This window comes from Hippoglossus hippoglossus, chromosome 19 (assembly GCF_009819705.1).
Source record: "Hippoglossus hippoglossus isolate fHipHip1 chromosome 19, fHipHip1.pri, whole genome shotgun sequence".
NCBI classification, from domain to species: domain Eukaryota; kingdom Metazoa; phylum Chordata; class Actinopteri; order Pleuronectiformes; family Pleuronectidae; genus Hippoglossus; species Hippoglossus hippoglossus.
Window position 1 is genome coordinate 18,972,234 of NC_047169.1, and position 18,850 is coordinate 18,991,083.

Sequence of the window (18,850 nt, forward strand, 5' to 3'; positions counted from 1 at the left end):
AAAATGACAAGAACCGCACTGGCGAGACCTTGATTGTAAATACTTGTTCATATAAATATCCACAGACAGAAATGTTATGATTATCTCCACTTACAAGATTGCTATGATAAAGGCGGAGTAAACCACCCAGCTGCATTAACAAGCAGGCAGCTTTTGTTAATATATAAGTGACATCCTCTTCCTGTTTTGGTTGAGCAATGGGAGACGTACTTCCTTTTTGCACGAGTGCATCAAGCATTCAGTTTTGCAGCGAAATTTCAGCCGAGAATTGCATAGTGAAAGTGAGGTTTATGGGGAACATATCTAAATGCTAATGGTGTCATTGTTCTACAGCCATTACATTGTGCTATCAACATTTACTTCATGATGATAATTCAAAGCAAATCACTTGTCTATCGCCACTTTAAACTATTTAATGAAAACCCCAAATGATCATTATTTATGTGATCGAGGCTCAACAACTCTGAAACACCTCTCTGGAGAAAATGTATTCAAGTTTGTGGAACAACTTGAGGGGGTTGCTGATGATCTTCTGAAACCTGAGTTCAAGTTTATATGATGCTACAATGTTAAGAGTGGGCTGTGTGGAGTTTTTCATCACAGTGAAAACTGGCACATAATTTGGCACTGTACAAAGTTTGTGCTGTGTAGCACATTGCACTTTTCTTTTGACTTGTTATCTCACCAAGTGAAGGTGACTATATTACATACTAGTGCAACATTTTATCAGACAAGAGTCTTTTTGGCAGCATACACAAAGTGTCTCCATAGAAAATGTACATACACTTCATAAATGAATCTTTATCAATATATTTGTCAATGTAAAAGTCAGCAAGGTGGATCAATAATAACAAATATATACAGCACAAACACACCACATCTGTATGTACCTACTCATGCACTGCACACATAAAAACACACATGCTCACACGGATTCAAATCGGTTTTCACATGTGTCAATCATATTCAGAATTATATTGTGTCTGTTGGCATCAGAAACATAACATTAACAAATATAGATCTTTTTAAAGGGGCAATGTAGGAAAACTGGCCACCAGTCAAATTCATACCAGTGATGGGCAGCATGTTCCCAGAAGGTTGGAGTGTCCACCCCTGTTGTAAGAAGCAGGACAATGCAATCTCTGATCTCTACTCCCTACCCCCCTTCCGCTGTGCCATTATCAGACTGACCATAGGACACAGCCCACTGGGACAAATCCCAGTGGTCCAATGCATCAGTGGGCTGATGGAACTTTAAAAAAAAAGAACATGGTACTCTCTGTACCATGTTCCAGGACTCGGACAGTCCAATCACACCCAGGTTTCAACTCTCTTACAGTGCAGATGTTAACATGAATACATTTAATACACAACTACACATCTACACAATTCATAGACGTCTTTGACAAAACATCAAAACTGTTTATAACTGTTATAATCTTAGTAAATTTTTCACTGTTTAAAATGGGACCTATTATGCTCATTTCCTAGTATGGCATTGTGAGGCCAATTTGCTTTTGCAAATGGTTCTGGAACCTCTCAGTTCATTTTCGATTTCCAAGAGGTGTTATCAACACATCACAGACCAAAATGCTTCTGGATGCAGTAAGATAGACCTTGGGGATTCTGACTTTGGCAGCCACCATAATTAATTTATAATCATACAAAAACTGTTAACACTTATCATAATGACACAAAATATTTCTTCATTGTAGAGCTGTGTGCAGTGCTCTTTGCCCGACTCTCTCTTTCTCTCTCACCTTGCTGGTGGCCTGTCAATAATCCATATAGTTTTTACTAGCCTCTGCAGGTGGGCAGAATTTGGCATAACACTGGAACATACTGCTTTCACTGTGCATTCACTTGATCATATGATAGCAAACTGCACAATCATCCCTATTATCTAAAAGATCTCATGGAAATGTTGATTCAGGGAAACATTTGTTCATGGTTTGGGAAAAACCTGACTTGGGAAATTAACCTGATGCAATGAAACATGCATGCTGGCCTTCAATGCTCTCCAGGTGGTTTGTTTTTTACTATTCCTGATGACAGAGACTAACAGACTGTTCAATTTCTTCAATCTGCCATTGACTGTTTGTGCTGCTGGAAATGATCAGATTTGATTTAATCCTCCAGATAAATACAAGAAGTTTGCTGAGGTCTAGAAGTTGAAGTGAGATTGGGTCCACAGGGGGTGCTTCACCAATCCATTTATCTGACACGCGGATTATTCCGGCTCAGTGACTGACATCCACGTTACTATAGCAGTGACACCGGATGACAAAAACACTTTGACAAGATAGTGGCAATGCCATGCATCCAGAGGAGCTGCAGATGACTCCCTCACGTACTCACAGATGAAAACACACCTTGCTAATGTCTTTTACATGTTTCATCTCAGGGAAATACTTCCACTGCCTCAAAGTACAGCCTCCACCTTTTCCTATTCAATTTGGACGTCCATCTGGTCTCTCTGATATTCCACACATTTTATGGGCTAAACAAAGGCAGAATGAGCTGTGGTTAGTGCAGATGGTGTGACTGACAGATGCCTGCTCTTCACAAAAAAGGAAAAACTAAGCATTCAGAGCAGTTTTTCACTTCAGATTTTGTCTCACAGGGATTACTGTAACACATCCTTACCTCACTGATACATTGGCCACATTTAATATGGACATCCAACACTGTTACACTAAATATAATACAATAAGGAAGAGCATTATAGATCGTTTTTAAACGTAAATAATTTGATATTACCCCTTTAAAACAGATCTATCCACGTATTTAAAGGTGCAATCAGTGATACTTCCTCTTTGCATAATACTGACCATTTTCTAAATCAGGTCTAATTATCTCATGGTCCATTCGGATCAGCTCTCACTGTCCTTGGGTCACTCTTGGGTGGGATCCCTTTTTCTTTGGATTGGGTCCAAACAGGTGAAGACCTTTCCTTGAAAACCCACATTTATACAAGTATATGTGCAGCATTTGAAAGATGATGGAAGCTTCATATTTTCCCACTTGCTTGCAAAGGGGTGTATGAATCGTTGAAGACTTGAGAGAATATGTATTTAAAGTCAACAAGGGCAGTGAAAGAAGTAAAGATCTTCACAGGTCCAAAGCATTCCCTAGCAACTGAGATGAACTGATCCCATTAACAGACATTGCTAACTAAGCTTTTCCCCTAAAACAAGCTGTAAAATACTGACTGCAACTTTAAACTGCATGGAGCATAAAATATATTCATTGTTAATTATTTTTGTTTCTCATGTTTGAATATTCCTTATAAAACTAACTTATAACACACAAAGTTTGTCATAAAGGGTTCTGAAATATCAACAGGATATGAGGCCTCGCTGAAAATTTCAACCTGTAGTTTAAGGGCAAAGCTGAAGGCAGTGACACTCACTTAACACTGAGGGAGTAGTTTGACTCGAGGGCTGCTGAGGGCTCTGACATGTACAAGTGTAAGAAAACTATACGGTGGTTTCATTCTTCCAAGGGCCAGTCCGTATGTTCCTCGTGACGTCTGAACCAAACAGGCTGTCTTCCTGCAGGCTCCTGTTACGGGCAATGGTGCCTCGTAGGCTGATGGTGGCATGCTGCCGAGGCAGTGTATTCCTTGGGAAACCTTTCTGCTCCACCTCTACACAGAGTTTATCCTTTTCTTTGTCTGCTGTCTTTGGCATACAGCTGTAAGCGTCGGGGTCTTGCTGATACTGCAAGGTGAAAGGATCAGGCTTTTCACAGCAGCTTGTGGTGGAAGAATGATCAGCTGAGTTGTACATGCGCCACTGACAGGCGTGGACACCATGAGAAGGCAGGAGGAGGCTGTGACAGGAACTCATGCTGTCTTGCATGTTGTGTGGGTGGTTGTGGCAGGAAGTCATTGAGTCTTGTACACTATGGCAGGAGGTCTGGCGTTGCAAGCTGTGGCAGGAAAGCAGCTGTTTATCCAAGTGAGGGCTGGGGCAGGGAAGCTGGATATCTGGGTGTGGGCTGTTGGAAACCAGTGGCGCGCCTTCAAGGTGATGTGCAGGGCTCTCTAGGTGGGAGCTGTGGACACTGTCATCCATACTGGTGGAAGTCATGTGAGAACGGTAGTCCTGGAGGCATGGACGTGGGCGGTTGAATGAGCATGACTTTGTTCTATCGATAAGGCAGCTCTGAAGGGGCAGAACAGGACGAGGCAGGTCATCAAGGAGGGACTGGGGACGTGGTGAAGGCATTGGCTCAGTGAGAGGTGAGAGTGAGGCTGTGGTAACGGGACTCATCACAGCCACGCAGCATGGACCTGTGTGGTTGGGTGAGGGGATCTGGGGAGGTGGTGACATTTTGTGGTAAGAACTTTGCATAAGGTGAGGGGAGAGCTGCTTGCCCGAGCAGGGGGAGTTTAGGTGGCAGTGGGGCTGATGGAGCCCCTGCCTCTGGCTCTGTCCTCCCCCATTCCTATTCTCTGTCTTGGACTTGGATGGGCAACAAGCCCACCAGCGGTGCCACACGTCATCACGTTTGGCACAGTGCTGTATGAGAAGAAAGAGTCCAAGGGTGACACAAAAAGCCCCATACAGGCAGCTGAATATCATATCCAGGAAATGTCCCATTGATACAGCCAATCCCCCTAAAGCCCAGGTAGCCAGGAACAGAAAAAGGGTGAAGGCTGTGGCTCGGAGTTGAGATTTAAACGAGTGCTCATTGGCCAGCACTGAAACACCTGTAGCAAATGGTGGACAGTCCACAGCAAGGCCGGAAGCTCCACCAGTATCTATGTGGCAGTGATGGTTTGACTCACTGGATGATAACTGCTGCTGCTCCTCACTCAGAACTCGCAGCTCGTACCTCCTCTCCGGATGGCGTTTGAGCTGGATGTAGGTGCACAGGAAGTACACAGACATGACCAAGACCAGAAGAGACATGGGGGCATAGAAACTTCCCAGGCTTGGTTCCCATGCCATCCAACAACTGAAAAATACACACAGAGGCATTAATCATTGATTTCATTCAACCATAAATGTGATTGCTCAGAGATAATGAGTACTTACTACAAAGCACCATCCCTGCTGCCATAGTTATCCATACTGAATGCTGCAGTAACTCCAACAATTATGAGAGGGATTCCATCACTGACAAGATAAAATCTGCAAAAAAAGTGAAAGTACAAATGCTCATTTGAGGATTTTGTTAGTAAAATTCATCTGACTCAAAGGACAGTATCTCACCAACTAAATGACAATACTAAACATTATACCGATAAAATTTTAACTCATTGATATCACCATAGACCTTCCCCAGTTGATTACTTACATCAATAATATTTACATATGTGGTCATTTTCATACATTTACCGGACAGAAATCTCAGCACTGGATAAAGCCATCTCCATCCCTGCAGAGGACTGAAGCTCTGCAACTTTTGACCACCACACTGACCCTACTTGTCCAGTTACCCCGTTTGTCTGGACAGTCAACTCTAGGATGAGTCCTGCTCGTTCTAAACCTCTTCTATTTCACAGTTATTGGGGCCATTGTCTGGAAGCACTCAGAGTTTTGAAAAGTGGTTTTGTACCTTTGTCCTTATCTAAACCTCGCCACAGCTTTATCACAGAGTTCCATGGACTCATGGTTTGGTTTTTACCCTGACATACAGCATGTGGGACCTTGTATACACAGGTGTGTGTATTTCAAAACTGTCAGTTCACCAAAGTCATGTCAGTCATCTGACATTGATCGATTGCCCTCACAGACCTTCACACTCACATACTGCACTGAGAACAGTCCACTGGTGCTTACAGGGTAAGCAAGTAGGAGAATCATGCGGCTGAGTATTGTCAACGGTTTTTGCAAGTCAGCAATTCTGCAGAGGTACATTTTTCATTCCGAGAAACAGCCGAGGATATTGCAAAAGATACAAATACATCCAAGGGCAAAAGCATCACTGCTCTAATCCTCTCCCCCCACAACACAGTTTAATACATATTTCTTACTTCAAGCTCTCAAAAACAATACTGTTTGACAAAAGAACCCAGAGAAGAAGTCACAATTAATTTACACACGTATAAGTCATTTAATCAATTAGCACATAAACTTTACTATCTTAAGGCTTACCTGAAGACGGTTGGTTTGCTGCGAGTCTTGGCCGGCCCATTCCTGTTCTGAGCCCGAAGTGGGTCTTTACACACATCTTTACAGATGTTCCTAGCTGTAAATGTCAGCCACAGCATGGTAGACAAAGAAGCATAGTGGAGCACAATGCCAACCTAACACAGATAAAGAGCAATATGAATTGAATGTAGCGTATGTATAAATTAGTGTTTTGTACATAAAACTGAGATAGCCCACAAATTGTGATCTATCCTATTATTTTGTCCCAGTTTGGGTTCTGAAGGCAGACGCCCTCTACATTTAAGGTTAGATTTAAAACGTTTCTCTTTGATAAAGCTCATAATATATAGTATAACTCAGGTGAGTCCTGAACCATCCCTTGGTTATGCTGCTATAGACCTAGACTGCTGGGGCAACTCCCATGGTGCAATGAGCACTTTATGTTACTTGGCATAGACAACATTTTCATTTGCAGTCCATTTAAATATACTGAACCATAGTGAATGTAAATCTAAGGATGACTTCACTTGGGTTCAGGGTGAAATATCTTGTTCCTCACAGGATGACCAAATACATGCAATACTAATATTCCCATCTACCCTGCTGCTCTTTGTGCTGAGTGAAAATGTTCAAATTGACTAAATTGACCTTTCTGCTTCCCATGCTGGTAAGACATTGTGACTTTTCATAGAAGGAAAGGCACAAGCTCTACTCATAACATTAACAATATTCAGGTTTGTTAATGTGAACCTCAGTTGTGAGGATCATCCTGAGATAAACCCTTCAAATGCCTCCACAATCACATTCCTGTCTGAACTCTGCCCTGAGACATTTACAGTATATCACTGCAAGTGACCTAGTAACCTTTGTCATTTTACCAATCAAACTAACTATAACCTCCTTCTGCTGTGCCGTGGCACCGGCATTACAGAGAGACCCCTCATCTGCAGAACAGAACAACAAAGTGCGTACTTTTTTACATTAACACTGGTACTGGTTTCATTGTAAAGTAGCCTAGTCTTGTTTTTCTGATAATTTGGTGTTGTAACCAGTTATTTATTCCTCTTCATGTCATCAACTGGAATCCCTTCATCACTTAATAAAAGTATGGGCCTGGCAAGAGAGGCAAGACCCAACCCAGCTGATGGCCCGGGAAGAAACAAACAGACACATCTAGACGCTTTGCAAGTGTGATCGCTAAGTGAAGCCGACAACAAAGGTAGTCAGATGACTGTAGATGCTGCTGATACTGGATGCTAAGTGGGACTTTATTGTTAATTCACTGGTCTCTGAACGACTACATTGTCTCCTCATTGTAAAGTGATATTTCAAAGCAGACATGCTGCACACCCACACTTCAACATCAGGGTCTTGTGTGTGAGAGTTATACTAAGCCACTCCTATTACAGTGTATAAATCCCTCTTATTTTGGCCAACAGTTGTGATCAATGTTCTTGTCGTAATATAATTATTTACAAGAACAACAAGGAAATGATGTTTCCAAAGCCATCCTCTGCCAATATAGTACTCTAATAAAGTTGCCTTTATTACATTATTATTTAATTGTTGTAATAAATCTTGTTTTAAAATAATTACACTATCAATTTTATTAGATTTTCAACTTCTTCTGTTTATTTTCAATATCAATTCAAATCCCAAGATTTATGGTCAATCTTTTCTATGAGACTAAATTGAATGTCCTGGTCACAACTACAGTGTTTTCCCACCACTTCCAGTTTCTATGCTAAGCTAAGCTACTTGTGTCTGCTGGCTCCAGCTTCATACTTGATTTCTCATCTCACTCGCAGGAAGAATAACATTTGAAAATATTTCCCCCGAAATATCAAATCATTCCTTAAATTGGTAATCTATCTAATAGCATATACTTTGAACTTAATTTCCAAATGAAAACATAACATAAAAACAAGAGAGAAACCCTACAGTTCCCACAATGAGCAAGCACTCCCTCTTTAAGTGGAAGAAACCTCCAGCAGAACCAGACTCAATCTGCAAATGTATCCAGTTAACGGGTACATTTTATAACAGTTACATCTTCCAAACATCAATTTTAGCGTTGCCAAAGTGCGCATTGTCAGTCCGCTGCTGTTAGCATTCAGCTGAAAGCACCACTTTGCACTATTACAGCCTCACAGAGCAGCAGCATGGCATAGCAAGAACACACTGACAGTCTTATGGGAGTGAATAACTTTTACAAACAACGCCATGTGTATTTGAACCAGGGGAAATGTAACATCCAAACAGCCACACAATAGTGTACAGCAAGCCTCAAACTCAACCACATTTCAAACCAGGCGGCACCTTGTGTGAAGCCCATTTGACTCAGAACCGACTGGAAGTGCTTGATCAACAGCTCTCTCAGGACCATCACATTGTGCAGAAACATCAAAATATCACCACACTTATGTAGTCGAGAAAACACAATACTTACAATCTGACACACAAAAGGCAGGTTGATCTGATTGATGCCAACAGCAAAAACTCCAAACGTTAGTCCCGTGTGAAAGAGGAAGTTGAGGAGTATGTGCCAGCCATTTCTGCTGATGCGGATCACACTGCAAACGGTGAACAGAGTTACAAGTTACAAAGATGTTGGGTGCATGAAGTGAGAGAAAAAGAATAAAGTAGTGCTGAACTGTAACATTGTGTCATCTTTCACACTGAGAAGTACTTCAGGGCAAAACTGTGCAGCTGTATTTGGAAAGAATTCAGAAATAATAATTACTAATGGAAATAATTTCTGAAATATATTTCTGAAATTCTGAATTACAACTACAGCATTGATAAGATGGCAATGATAATGTTAATAAAGTCCATGTTAGGTAAGCTTTTAACTATTACTGTGGCACAGTTTTCAATAATTTGTAGCATTTGGACCAAAATCATTCACCAGTTCAGTCAAACGTTTAGAAAATAATTCAATGGTAAATGGACTTAATTTATTTAGTGCTTTTATAGTTTTAGTGACCACTTAAAATTCAGCCAATCAGAAACACAAACACACATTCATACAGTGCACGTCTCTATCAATCACCCTGTCACACACTGTTGGCACGGTCATCAGGGGCAATTCTGGGATCATTGTCTTGTCTTTATTTGACATGTGGACAGGAAGATCGAACCCCTGACCTTCTGAGAAATGAACAACCTGTTCTACATAGTGAGATCAATACAAATGGGTACAGCATCACACTTCCTTCTTTCCTTAACATGTTGGACTTGGTTGTTTATGCACAAAACTAATTGTGTATTGACTGAAAAAAGAGAGAAGTTAAAATCCTGCCTATTTCTAAGCCACACTGTTTGGAAAGTAGATAAATCTGTCCATCCACCAATAATAACATACATATTGGCATGTGACTACTGTATTAAGACAGTTTTAAGAATGTTTCTTCTTTCTTTATTTTTCAGCTACTCTCAAATACCTCTTTGGTACAAATTGTTCATTCCAGTAAGCTCTTATCTGGTGTTCCTTCCCTCCCTATGACATGTAAGGAAACCACCTGCTTCATCCAAGGTCATTTCTCTCACTATAAGTGGATAATAATGACTTTGTTTCTTATCGGCTCTCGACTCTCTGACAGTGAGCTGTGCAGAGCTCTGTGCCGATCCTTTGGCAAAAGCGTCTTCTTAATAAATATACAAAGACAATTTTGTTGTTTGCTAATTTTCAGATCTCCACCACATAGCAATTGTTCTACAAATGTTCTTCTTACCTATGGTGGACGATATAGGTCATAATGGAGACAAGCAGACAGAGCAGCATGACTGCAGTGCAGGCATACACCACTGGATGCAGGTAATCCCCAGGGTATGGTGGGAAGGACAACACTCTCTTCAAATCCTGCAGGTTGACACAAGTTTACAAAAAGAACAATGAAGAATAGTACATAGAATTATTGCTTACAATGACTGATTAGAGCCACAAAAATTGATGATAATAAAGTAAAAAACGCATTATGGCCTTGTTCAGTAACAAAAAATTAGAGGATGATCTGAACGATAAGTGCAAAGATCTGTCAGAAGTTTGCTGATTCACATGTTTCATTTGTACATTTTCCTTTTATTATTACAATGAAAAAAGTAAAGTAAAGCAAATTGTTTCTCAGAACTAATCACCAGCATCACATAATCACAGATTCCTTTTTTAAAACCATTAATAGACTCATAAACCCTGCTCCTGCTCCCCAGCTAGCCATATTAAATTCTGACTGTGAAAAGTTTTTATCTTTATTTAAGCATAAGATGGTTGACATCAGAATAATATTATACCTACTACCACTGTTATTCCAAACATTCTCCAGTAAGTTTCTCTTTCTGACCTCATCTATACTGTGTCTCACATGCGTTCTTCTTCCAGCCCTCTTGACATCCTACCCACCTCACTCCTAAAAGTGATCGGTGCTATTCGTCCTAGCCTTCTCATAATTATGAATTGCTCTCTTTCTTCTGGCTGTGTCCCTGATCATTTTAAGAAACCCGGCATTCTACCTTTAATGAAAAAGCAAAAATTTGGATCAATCACTCCTACAGAATTACAGGACTATTTCCAAACCCCATTCATATCCCAAATTCTTGAAAAGGTGGTACTAATCTAACTTTTAGCTGTGTGTGACAATAATAACATTTTCAATAAATTCCAGTCGGGATTTTGCAAACGACACTGTACCGACACAGCTCTTCTTCAGTTTACAAATGATTTATTGATGTCTGCCAATGCTGGTGATTGCTCCATCTTATTGCTCCTTGACCTCAGTGTTGCATTTGATGGTTCGATTCTTATCTCTCAGACAAAGAATTGTATGTTTACAATAGAAACCTATGTCTCATCCTCGGCTCCACTGATGTGCGGGGTGCCACAAGGTTCTATTCTTGGTCCCATTTTATTTTCCCTGAACATGCTGCCATTAGGAATAAGTCTACCTGTCTTTTAAGCCAGACAATTTCAGTAGCTGGAGTGTCTTAACAGAGTGCCTAACTGCCATTAAAAAATGGATGTCATTTAACGTCCTTTGGCTAAATTAAAACAAAACAGAAATAATGATCTTTGGTCCAGATCAACTAGCAGTTTGACAGAGCTTAAATATGATGGTGACTCAACTTCCTGGTCTCTCTCACCTCTACCTCCCCCCTCTCTTCTCTCCCCTCTTTGCCACCCAACTCTCCTCTTTTCCTCATTTTTCTCTGCTCACCCAACCCGGTCTAGGCAGATGGCCGCCCACACAGAGTCTGGTTCTGCCAGAGGTTTCTTCCAGTTAATGAGGGATTTTTTTTCTCTCCACAGTCACCAAAGTGCTGCTCATTGTGGGAACTGTTGGGCCTCTCTATGATTTTTAAGGTCTCACCCTTAATATGTTATGATTTGGCGCTTATAATTGAATTAAATTGAATACCCTTTATTTTTATTCATTCGTTTTTTTGCCATATATTTTGTGAAGCACAACCTTGTTTGGATAAGTGCTATACAATAAAGTAATTATTATTATTATTATAATGACAAAAATAATTGTGAAGAAGATCCGAAGCATTATCACAGGCCAGGAGAACCTGCACTAGTAACCTTAATGTGAACATCAGAGTCCGAAAGCATTATATGTAACTTAGATGTTTTAAAAAAACTAAGATGGGTGTCTCACACATTACATTACATTCCATGTCATTTAGCTGACGCTTTTATCCAAAGCGACTTCCAATTAGTGCATTCAACATCTATGAGGGGCCATTCAGGGTTCAGCATCTTGCCCAAGGACACTTCGGCGGGGGCTGGGATTAGAGCCACCGACCCTCTGGTTGGAGGAAGACTGCTCTGTCACTCAAACAAATAAAAAGCACTGGAGGGACGATGCATGCCCTGCATGAGCTGTACAATGTGATGTATCACGAACACCAATAGGGAATTTCATTTCATTTGCCACAAAAATTCACTGCAATTCAAGAACTGATCAGAATTTGGGTGGCTAAAGGTCAAAAACCCTTTTTGCTTTGTGAACACTTTATCATAACGCCTTGAGAGAATTCTTTTAAATTTGGCACAAATGTTCACTTAGACTCACAGATTAGATTCACACATTTTGGTTGTCAAAGGTCAAGGTCACGGTGGCCTCAAAAAACATGTTTTTGTTGTCACTTGTCACTCAGTTGTCACTTGGACTCAAAGATGAACTGATTCCAGTGGTCAAAGGTCACATTGACCTCAAATAATTCTGAAAAAAGAAATGTATATAGACTGAAACTGGTGACAGAGGCCTTTGACTGATCAGCTCCAAAAGTTGATCATCTGGAGATACCACCCCAAGTAATATATAAAATTAAGTTAGCTAAAAATCGGTCCATGCGTTTTAATTCTGTAGACACACACACACACACACACACACACACACACACACACACACACACACACACACACACACACACACACACACAAACCCAAATTTACAAAACAAAGAGGATTTCAGCTATGTTTTTCAGTCATTTGATGGAACAGATTCAGTCCTATTTTCATTAGTCCAGCTGACCACACTGCACACAGTAACAGCACAAAACACCAATGGACCCACACAGTATTTTTCGGCTTCGAGTCTCTATCCCTGTATTTTACTTCCAGTGACTATGCATCCAAAATGCGGGTGACCTACCACTCAATGCTGTGCCTGAGTGCATCCTGCGTAACAGTGATGGAGCACGCTTGCTGGTGCTCTGCTAACATGCAGCTCACGCTATGCATACTCCTGTGTATGCCACAGGTCACATTCTGCAAGATAATACAATTGCCCAGAGTTATCTGATGATGCGAATGCATGCAAATTGTAAACATCAGAATCTCTCTCTCTCTCCACAAGTAAAGCAAACAAATTGTATGTGTTTGAAGTCAGGCTAGCTATCTTTACACTATGCGAAGTACATAATACATTTACATGGGACTAATATTTATCTTCACATTCGCTCACCAATAAAGTGCATTTCCAAAGATATTGAATAATCTTATTCACTGAATCTACAGCTTCTGATGCTAACACCAACATGCTGCACTAAGCAAAGAGTTAGAAGAGTGCATATAAAAAAAAAATTGTAATGTTTCCTCTGTGCATACAGACAGCATTGCTGCAACAATGCTTCCATGCACCATTGGGATTTGAGCATCCAGCCTCAATCATGCTCGTCAGAGTGACTTCATGAAGCCTGGAGACTTGCTGCTGGAGGCTGGAGTGTGCTGCATGTTTCCAAAAGCCTGCACAATTACTCAAGCCTCTTTCAGTACGAGTGCATTAATGAAATCTCTTGACATGACACCAGGGTTTAGAAACCTAAACCGACTCACTGGGAAAATGTAACCCCTGTGCGTGTATTATTTTTGCTCAACTAGAAATATTAACAACAATACACATTATTGTTATATTGTTATTGTTATTATTATATAATTATTATCATATTATTGTGTGATTTTAACCATATTTAAAGATACTTTCCATAGGTTTCCATAGGAATAGAGAAAGCAAATAAAAACAAATGAATAGAGATATAAAATGATCTAATCCTGTTATCAGTTTAAAGAGGTGGGTTGTGAGCATGGTTGTGACTCATGTTTGGAAGGTGGGCAGGTCAGTCCAGTCTCTTGTTTGACAGAGGGAGCAGCTTCTAATACTTCAAAATGTAGAAGTGGCAGTTGCATGAAGTTATCTGCATATCTGCCTTCAAAAATGTCCAGGCGTGAACAAACACACTATTTTAACTAATAAAAATAAAATCTGTGAGCACCTCGGTTGACAGAAGCCCACTGGAGTCAGATGTGTGTGGGTGTGTGTGTGTGTGTGTGTGTGTGTGTGTGTGTGTGTGTGTGTGTGTGTGTGTGTGTGTGTGTGTGTGTGTGTGTGTGTGTCCAAGAAGGAGCTCAGAGAAACAGCTAAAGGCCCAAAGGAATCACTGGAGCTGTTTTACATCTGTGTTCATGAGCCAATAGACTCTATATAAAGATAGACGACATGGCAGCTCTGCAAAAGTGAAGCAAATGTGTTTTGATCGACCCCTGGTGGCTGGCTGTGTAGAAAATCATAACCCCCTCCCCCTTCCTCCATGGTAGTTCTAATCACACTGATGTATGTACTTTATAAGTGATAACTTTTCCAGTAACTTTGGTTTTAATTAGTTATTTGATGCGATAAAAACTTGAAACGACACGATTGACAGCTGAAACTGACTTGCGACTGGTGGAGCATGTGTATCGGCGGGACATTACTACTGCGGTTCCCTGGTTACTTCTGTGCAGGTAGCGTTTGTATCAAGAATATTTTGGCTTTCACTTCTGGATAGAAGGAGGACAGGGAGACTTTCAGGGAACCTGGTGTCCATGACAGGACATTACAGAGGAAGGCTCCACATTTATCAAAGAAACCCTGGATAATCCAAAACAACACAACAGGGAAAATGTGTGTAGGATCATCAAACTAAGGTTGAATTGTTTGACATGTGGTGTAAAAGCAAAACATCATACCATGGTTCGACTTAGAGCTTGTATTTCTGAAGACCTGAGGAAATGAAGTATGCACTGATGTCTCCTATTAAAATCAACACACAAACCTTCTTCTATTTGGTTTAAACTGTAAACTGTATTTGCTGTTACCTTTTGAATTTGTCACTCGTGACATCATAAAAAGATCACATCACTTGAATGGCACTGCACTTTTCTCCCTTAATTTTGAGACTATAGTGTATCAATAGTGCGTATGCATCTGTGGCTGTCAGGAGGTAAAGCGGGTCATCCAAAAACCAGAAGGTTGTAGGTTCAATCCCAGTCTCCCCCATGCCTCCACGTGCCAGATTGTCCTTGAGCAAGATATCGTCCCCAAATCGTCCCTGTGTTGGCAGTGTGTGAGTGATATAGATGAAAGTGCTGATCATAGATGCACTGTATTAGTGTGTGTGTGTGTGTGTGTGTGTGTGTGTGTGTGTGTGTGTGTGTGTGTGTGTGTGTGTGTGTGTGTGTGTGTGTGTGTGTGCGCGCGCGCGCGTGTGTGTGTGTGTGTGTGTGTGTGTGTGTGTGTGTGTGAATGGGTGTATAGCAAATATGCACTGGGAAGAGCTTTGAGTGGTCATGAAGACTAGAAAAGTTTGTGACCATAGACTAAGAAGAACCCCCAGAGTCTGTAAAAGCACATATACAGTACATGCCTTTCACTATGTGGAATACATGTCTCATGTAATCAGGCCTAATACTGTGCAGAGTGAGAGTCACAAGTCAACTACTGATCCAAAGAACACGCATGTAGTTTATGTTTTGCGTGCAGAGGCAGCGTCTCAAAATCTTAGGAGGGAGTTGTGATGTTTGGATAAGTCGACAAAACACAAGAGACTGCTGTTCATCTCTGAGTGAAACAGACAGTCATCATTGTTTCTTTTATCTATGACCGCTCCACAACCTTTACCGCAAATTTATTATTGTCGTCATAGCGATGAAGGCCCCGTATGCCTGCTGCCAGAGGGGGCGCTTTTTGAAGAGATGCTCCCATGAGTCGTATCCGGGGGAAGGAACAAACATCTAAACGGCTGTTTGAACAAAAATATTACCAGTGAGACTTTGACTTGTCTTCCAAATAATTTGGCTTATCTTTGTTTGCAATGGGTCATGTTAGACCTTTTTATTGCAAAGCTATGTCGAAGAGTTATTTCCCAAATTGCTAAAACATTCATTTAAATCTACAATTATGATTATCATTTAAAAAAGAAAAACTAAGCGATGTAAAATCCAAGAGGTCACAAGTTTTTGAAATGTGTAACAGATCATCAGTGAATACATGTTAATGGGATCAAGTTCAGAGTCACACGTGGGATCAGCCTCTCTGAAAGCAGAACAGGATCTTTTTTTCTTTTTTCCAATTATCTGACTGAATCATTTCTCTTCCTTATATTAGGACAACCATGCACGGCCCAGTGGTTCTCATCTGACATGGACAAGTCCGGTTTGAAGTAATGACAGTAATGAATGAAGAAGATGCGTTCATGTGTCTAACAGTGTTATTTCTTTAAAAGGCGAGGGTTCGAGAATTCAAGAAGTGGCCAACAAATACACCATTAACTATGTATGTTATATATAAATGCACTGATATTATTGCACCAAGCTCCGATGACTGAGCTGTGGAGGCAGGGATGTGGAGGAAGCTTAGAGAAAGTGACTCATACAGTATAAGTGATGTGCATCTCCAAGGCAGGTCTAGCGTTCCCTCTGTGTTAAGAGGCAAAATGTGCCTTCAAACAACAGTTCAGTCCCTCTTCCCTTTCACTGGGGCTCACTCTTGCATGTGCATAATTCAAGCTGAAGATTCCTGTGGAGGCAGAAATCAAGAGCTAACTTGGCTCAGTCTTTACGACAGCGTCAACTCGCTTTTCCTTTGTGTTCCAAGGCCTTGTATTTTAGAGACACTGTCATGTCTTCCTCCTCTCATCTCTCTCTCTCTCTCTCTCTCTCCGGGACAGCATGCTCTCTCATCACGTTCCACTGAACAACCCATCTATTGGACACAGCATGACTGATTAAGTCCTATGCAGATCCCATGAAATAAAATACAAAAAACAGGCGTGCACACGCAGCAGCCGAGATCATGTGCTCGCCACACACTTATCCCAGCTGACCAACCATGTGCTGTGTCACGACGTAAGATTTTCTAATTAGGTTTCTTTGTTCGGAATTTGATGCACGGGCTTGCGTATAAACGAGACATTTTCATGGCATCAGAGCTTTTCATTAGCTCACATGTGTTACAGGGACTCCAGATAAAGTTTATTTCTGAAAGATTGTCACACTTTCTTCTCAACGTTTGATTTGTGGAAGGTAGAAACATCCATCGCTTTTCCAATCTGAGGTGGGTGAATAATGTCTTTCTGTCCTGCTGTTTATATTTCTGTTACACTGAACTGAGCGCTCATGAGGACACATGATCCTGGGTGTTTAGGACACAGGGATGTGCTGAGGATGTATTGGGACTGGTCAGGGCATTCGTTCATTGACTGGCATCATTTACTACAATGCCTAATTGATTTTCAACTACGCCCCCTCTCAAAAACACCAATACACTCATTTTTGACTCAGGCTTAACTAGAGCTCTTAATGGTCAAGACCTGTGAAACAATCAATCAATCAATCAAATTGTATTTGTATAGCCCATATTCACAAATCACAATTTGTCTCATAGGGCTTTAACAAGGTGTGACAGCCTCTGCCCTTAACCTTCACTGACCGAACTCACAGAAATACTGATACAGATACATGATGAAAAAGATAACAACAAATCAGCCAATATTGACATTGCAGATACTGCATATCACTAAATACAGACACGACATTAGTGAATGTGTCGCACTCATTTTATACAAATCACCCAAAACAGCAGCAGCAGTGGTGCTACCAGCTAAGTGCACCCAGGAAAACAAGACAAGACAGCGGGCAACTGCCCCAGACCCTTCAGGGGACAGGATGCTCTATCACCACTGTTTGCTGGATGGCCCAGGGGCCTCAGACCAGCCCTCCTGATGAGTATACCCACATCCTGCAAACCCCAAACCTCCAGTTTGCAATGCAGGTTTTCTGTTAAAAAAAAACCCAAGCCTCACGAGTCAAGGTGATGTTACTAGTTATTTTCACAGACTTAACAAGACACGGGAAACTCTGTACAGCTGTTTTCACATCTGTATAGAACTGTATTGAATTGATCCAGACGTTGAGCCAAACCTGTATTATGACCTAATCTTGTGTTACAACATATAGGATCCAACCTGGGTGTTAAACCCCATATCACCAGTTGCTAATGCAGAGCTAGAGGAGTGTCCGGTGCTGTGGACAGAGCAAACGTGTGATTGTGACTTTCAATTTAACACTTCGCTCCATCTACAGAGGGATGCAGTCTCTTAATGATGATGTCTGCACCTGACTGAGAATCAGCTGAGACAACCTGCTGTTGTGTTGCTCAAATTGTGTTTCTATATTTTCTATTCTTGGTCTAATTAGTGAGTGGGTATGCCCCCATGTAGCTGGACGCGGACATGCAGCCGTGGAAGCAGTGATGCTCACTGAAGTAAAATGCGTGATGGAATATGAATGAATATTACAATAACTTACCATGAGCCTTAGTGGAGTTACACTTGAGTTGCGAAGCCCTGGTCTCTCCCGGAGGCCCCTGCCGCCCCCCTACCCTGCGCCCTGCGGGTCCATGTAGAGGTGCTCAGTCAGCCTGGTGCTCCGGGGTCCGGGTCCCCAGCAGTCCCGGTGCAGCTGCGGAGGATGCGATCACAGGAGGCCGGTGCTCTTCCTGCAGCTCGGCGGCGGCAGGAGCAGCAGTGACGGGCAGCCACGGCCTCCCGGTCCCGACTCCATCTCCACCCTGAGCTGGCGATAAGAAAAATCAGAGGTGGAGATCCGTCTGCCGCCGCGGCGCCCTGACCCAGACTTCACATCTGTCCTCCAGCTGGGGAGGACACATGAGTGTGGGCGGTGGACACCATCACGGACAATAATATGTATTTTTTGCAGAGGAGGGAGCGAACTGTCAGGGCTCCCGGCTCACCCGGCGTTTCTATCCAGCAGCGACGCACGCGTATCATTTCTGTATCAGCGATAGTGACTGTGCGTGTGCGCCCTGGCTGTGATTTGAACCAGGGGATGAACAATTACTGTTAGCCGTGAGTGGATCAGACGCCAGATACAGATGTTCCGAGTGTGTGTGTGTGTGTGTGTGTGTGTG

General features: G+C 41.7%; 1 protein-coding gene across 2 annotated transcripts; it reads right to left on the reverse strand.

Annotated features, from left to right (window-relative positions):
* Window positions 1-2,607: 2,607 nt before the first annotated feature.
* Window positions 2,608-18,731, reverse strand: adgra1a (adhesion G protein-coupled receptor A1a). Of its 2 annotated transcripts, XM_034569630.1 has the most exons (7): window positions 18,229-18,730; window positions 9,839-9,966; window positions 8,554-8,677; window positions 6,108-6,259; window positions 5,046-5,141; window positions 4,796-4,965; window positions 2,608-4,624 (listed from the first exon to the last, which is right to left on the reverse strand). In XM_034569630.1, exons 1-7 carry the CDS (start codon window positions 18,229-18,231, stop codon window positions 3,480-3,482), a joined length of 1,818 nt encoding a protein of 605 aa, XP_034425521.1. In that variant the 5' UTR covers window positions 18,232-18,730; the 3' UTR covers window positions 2,608-3,479. The 2 variants fall into 2 exon arrangements, with proteins under 2 accessions (XP_034425521.1, XP_034425520.1); XM_034569629.1 differs by having other exon boundaries at window positions 2,608-4,965; window positions 18,229-18,731.
* Window positions 18,732-18,850: the final 119 nt, after the last annotated feature.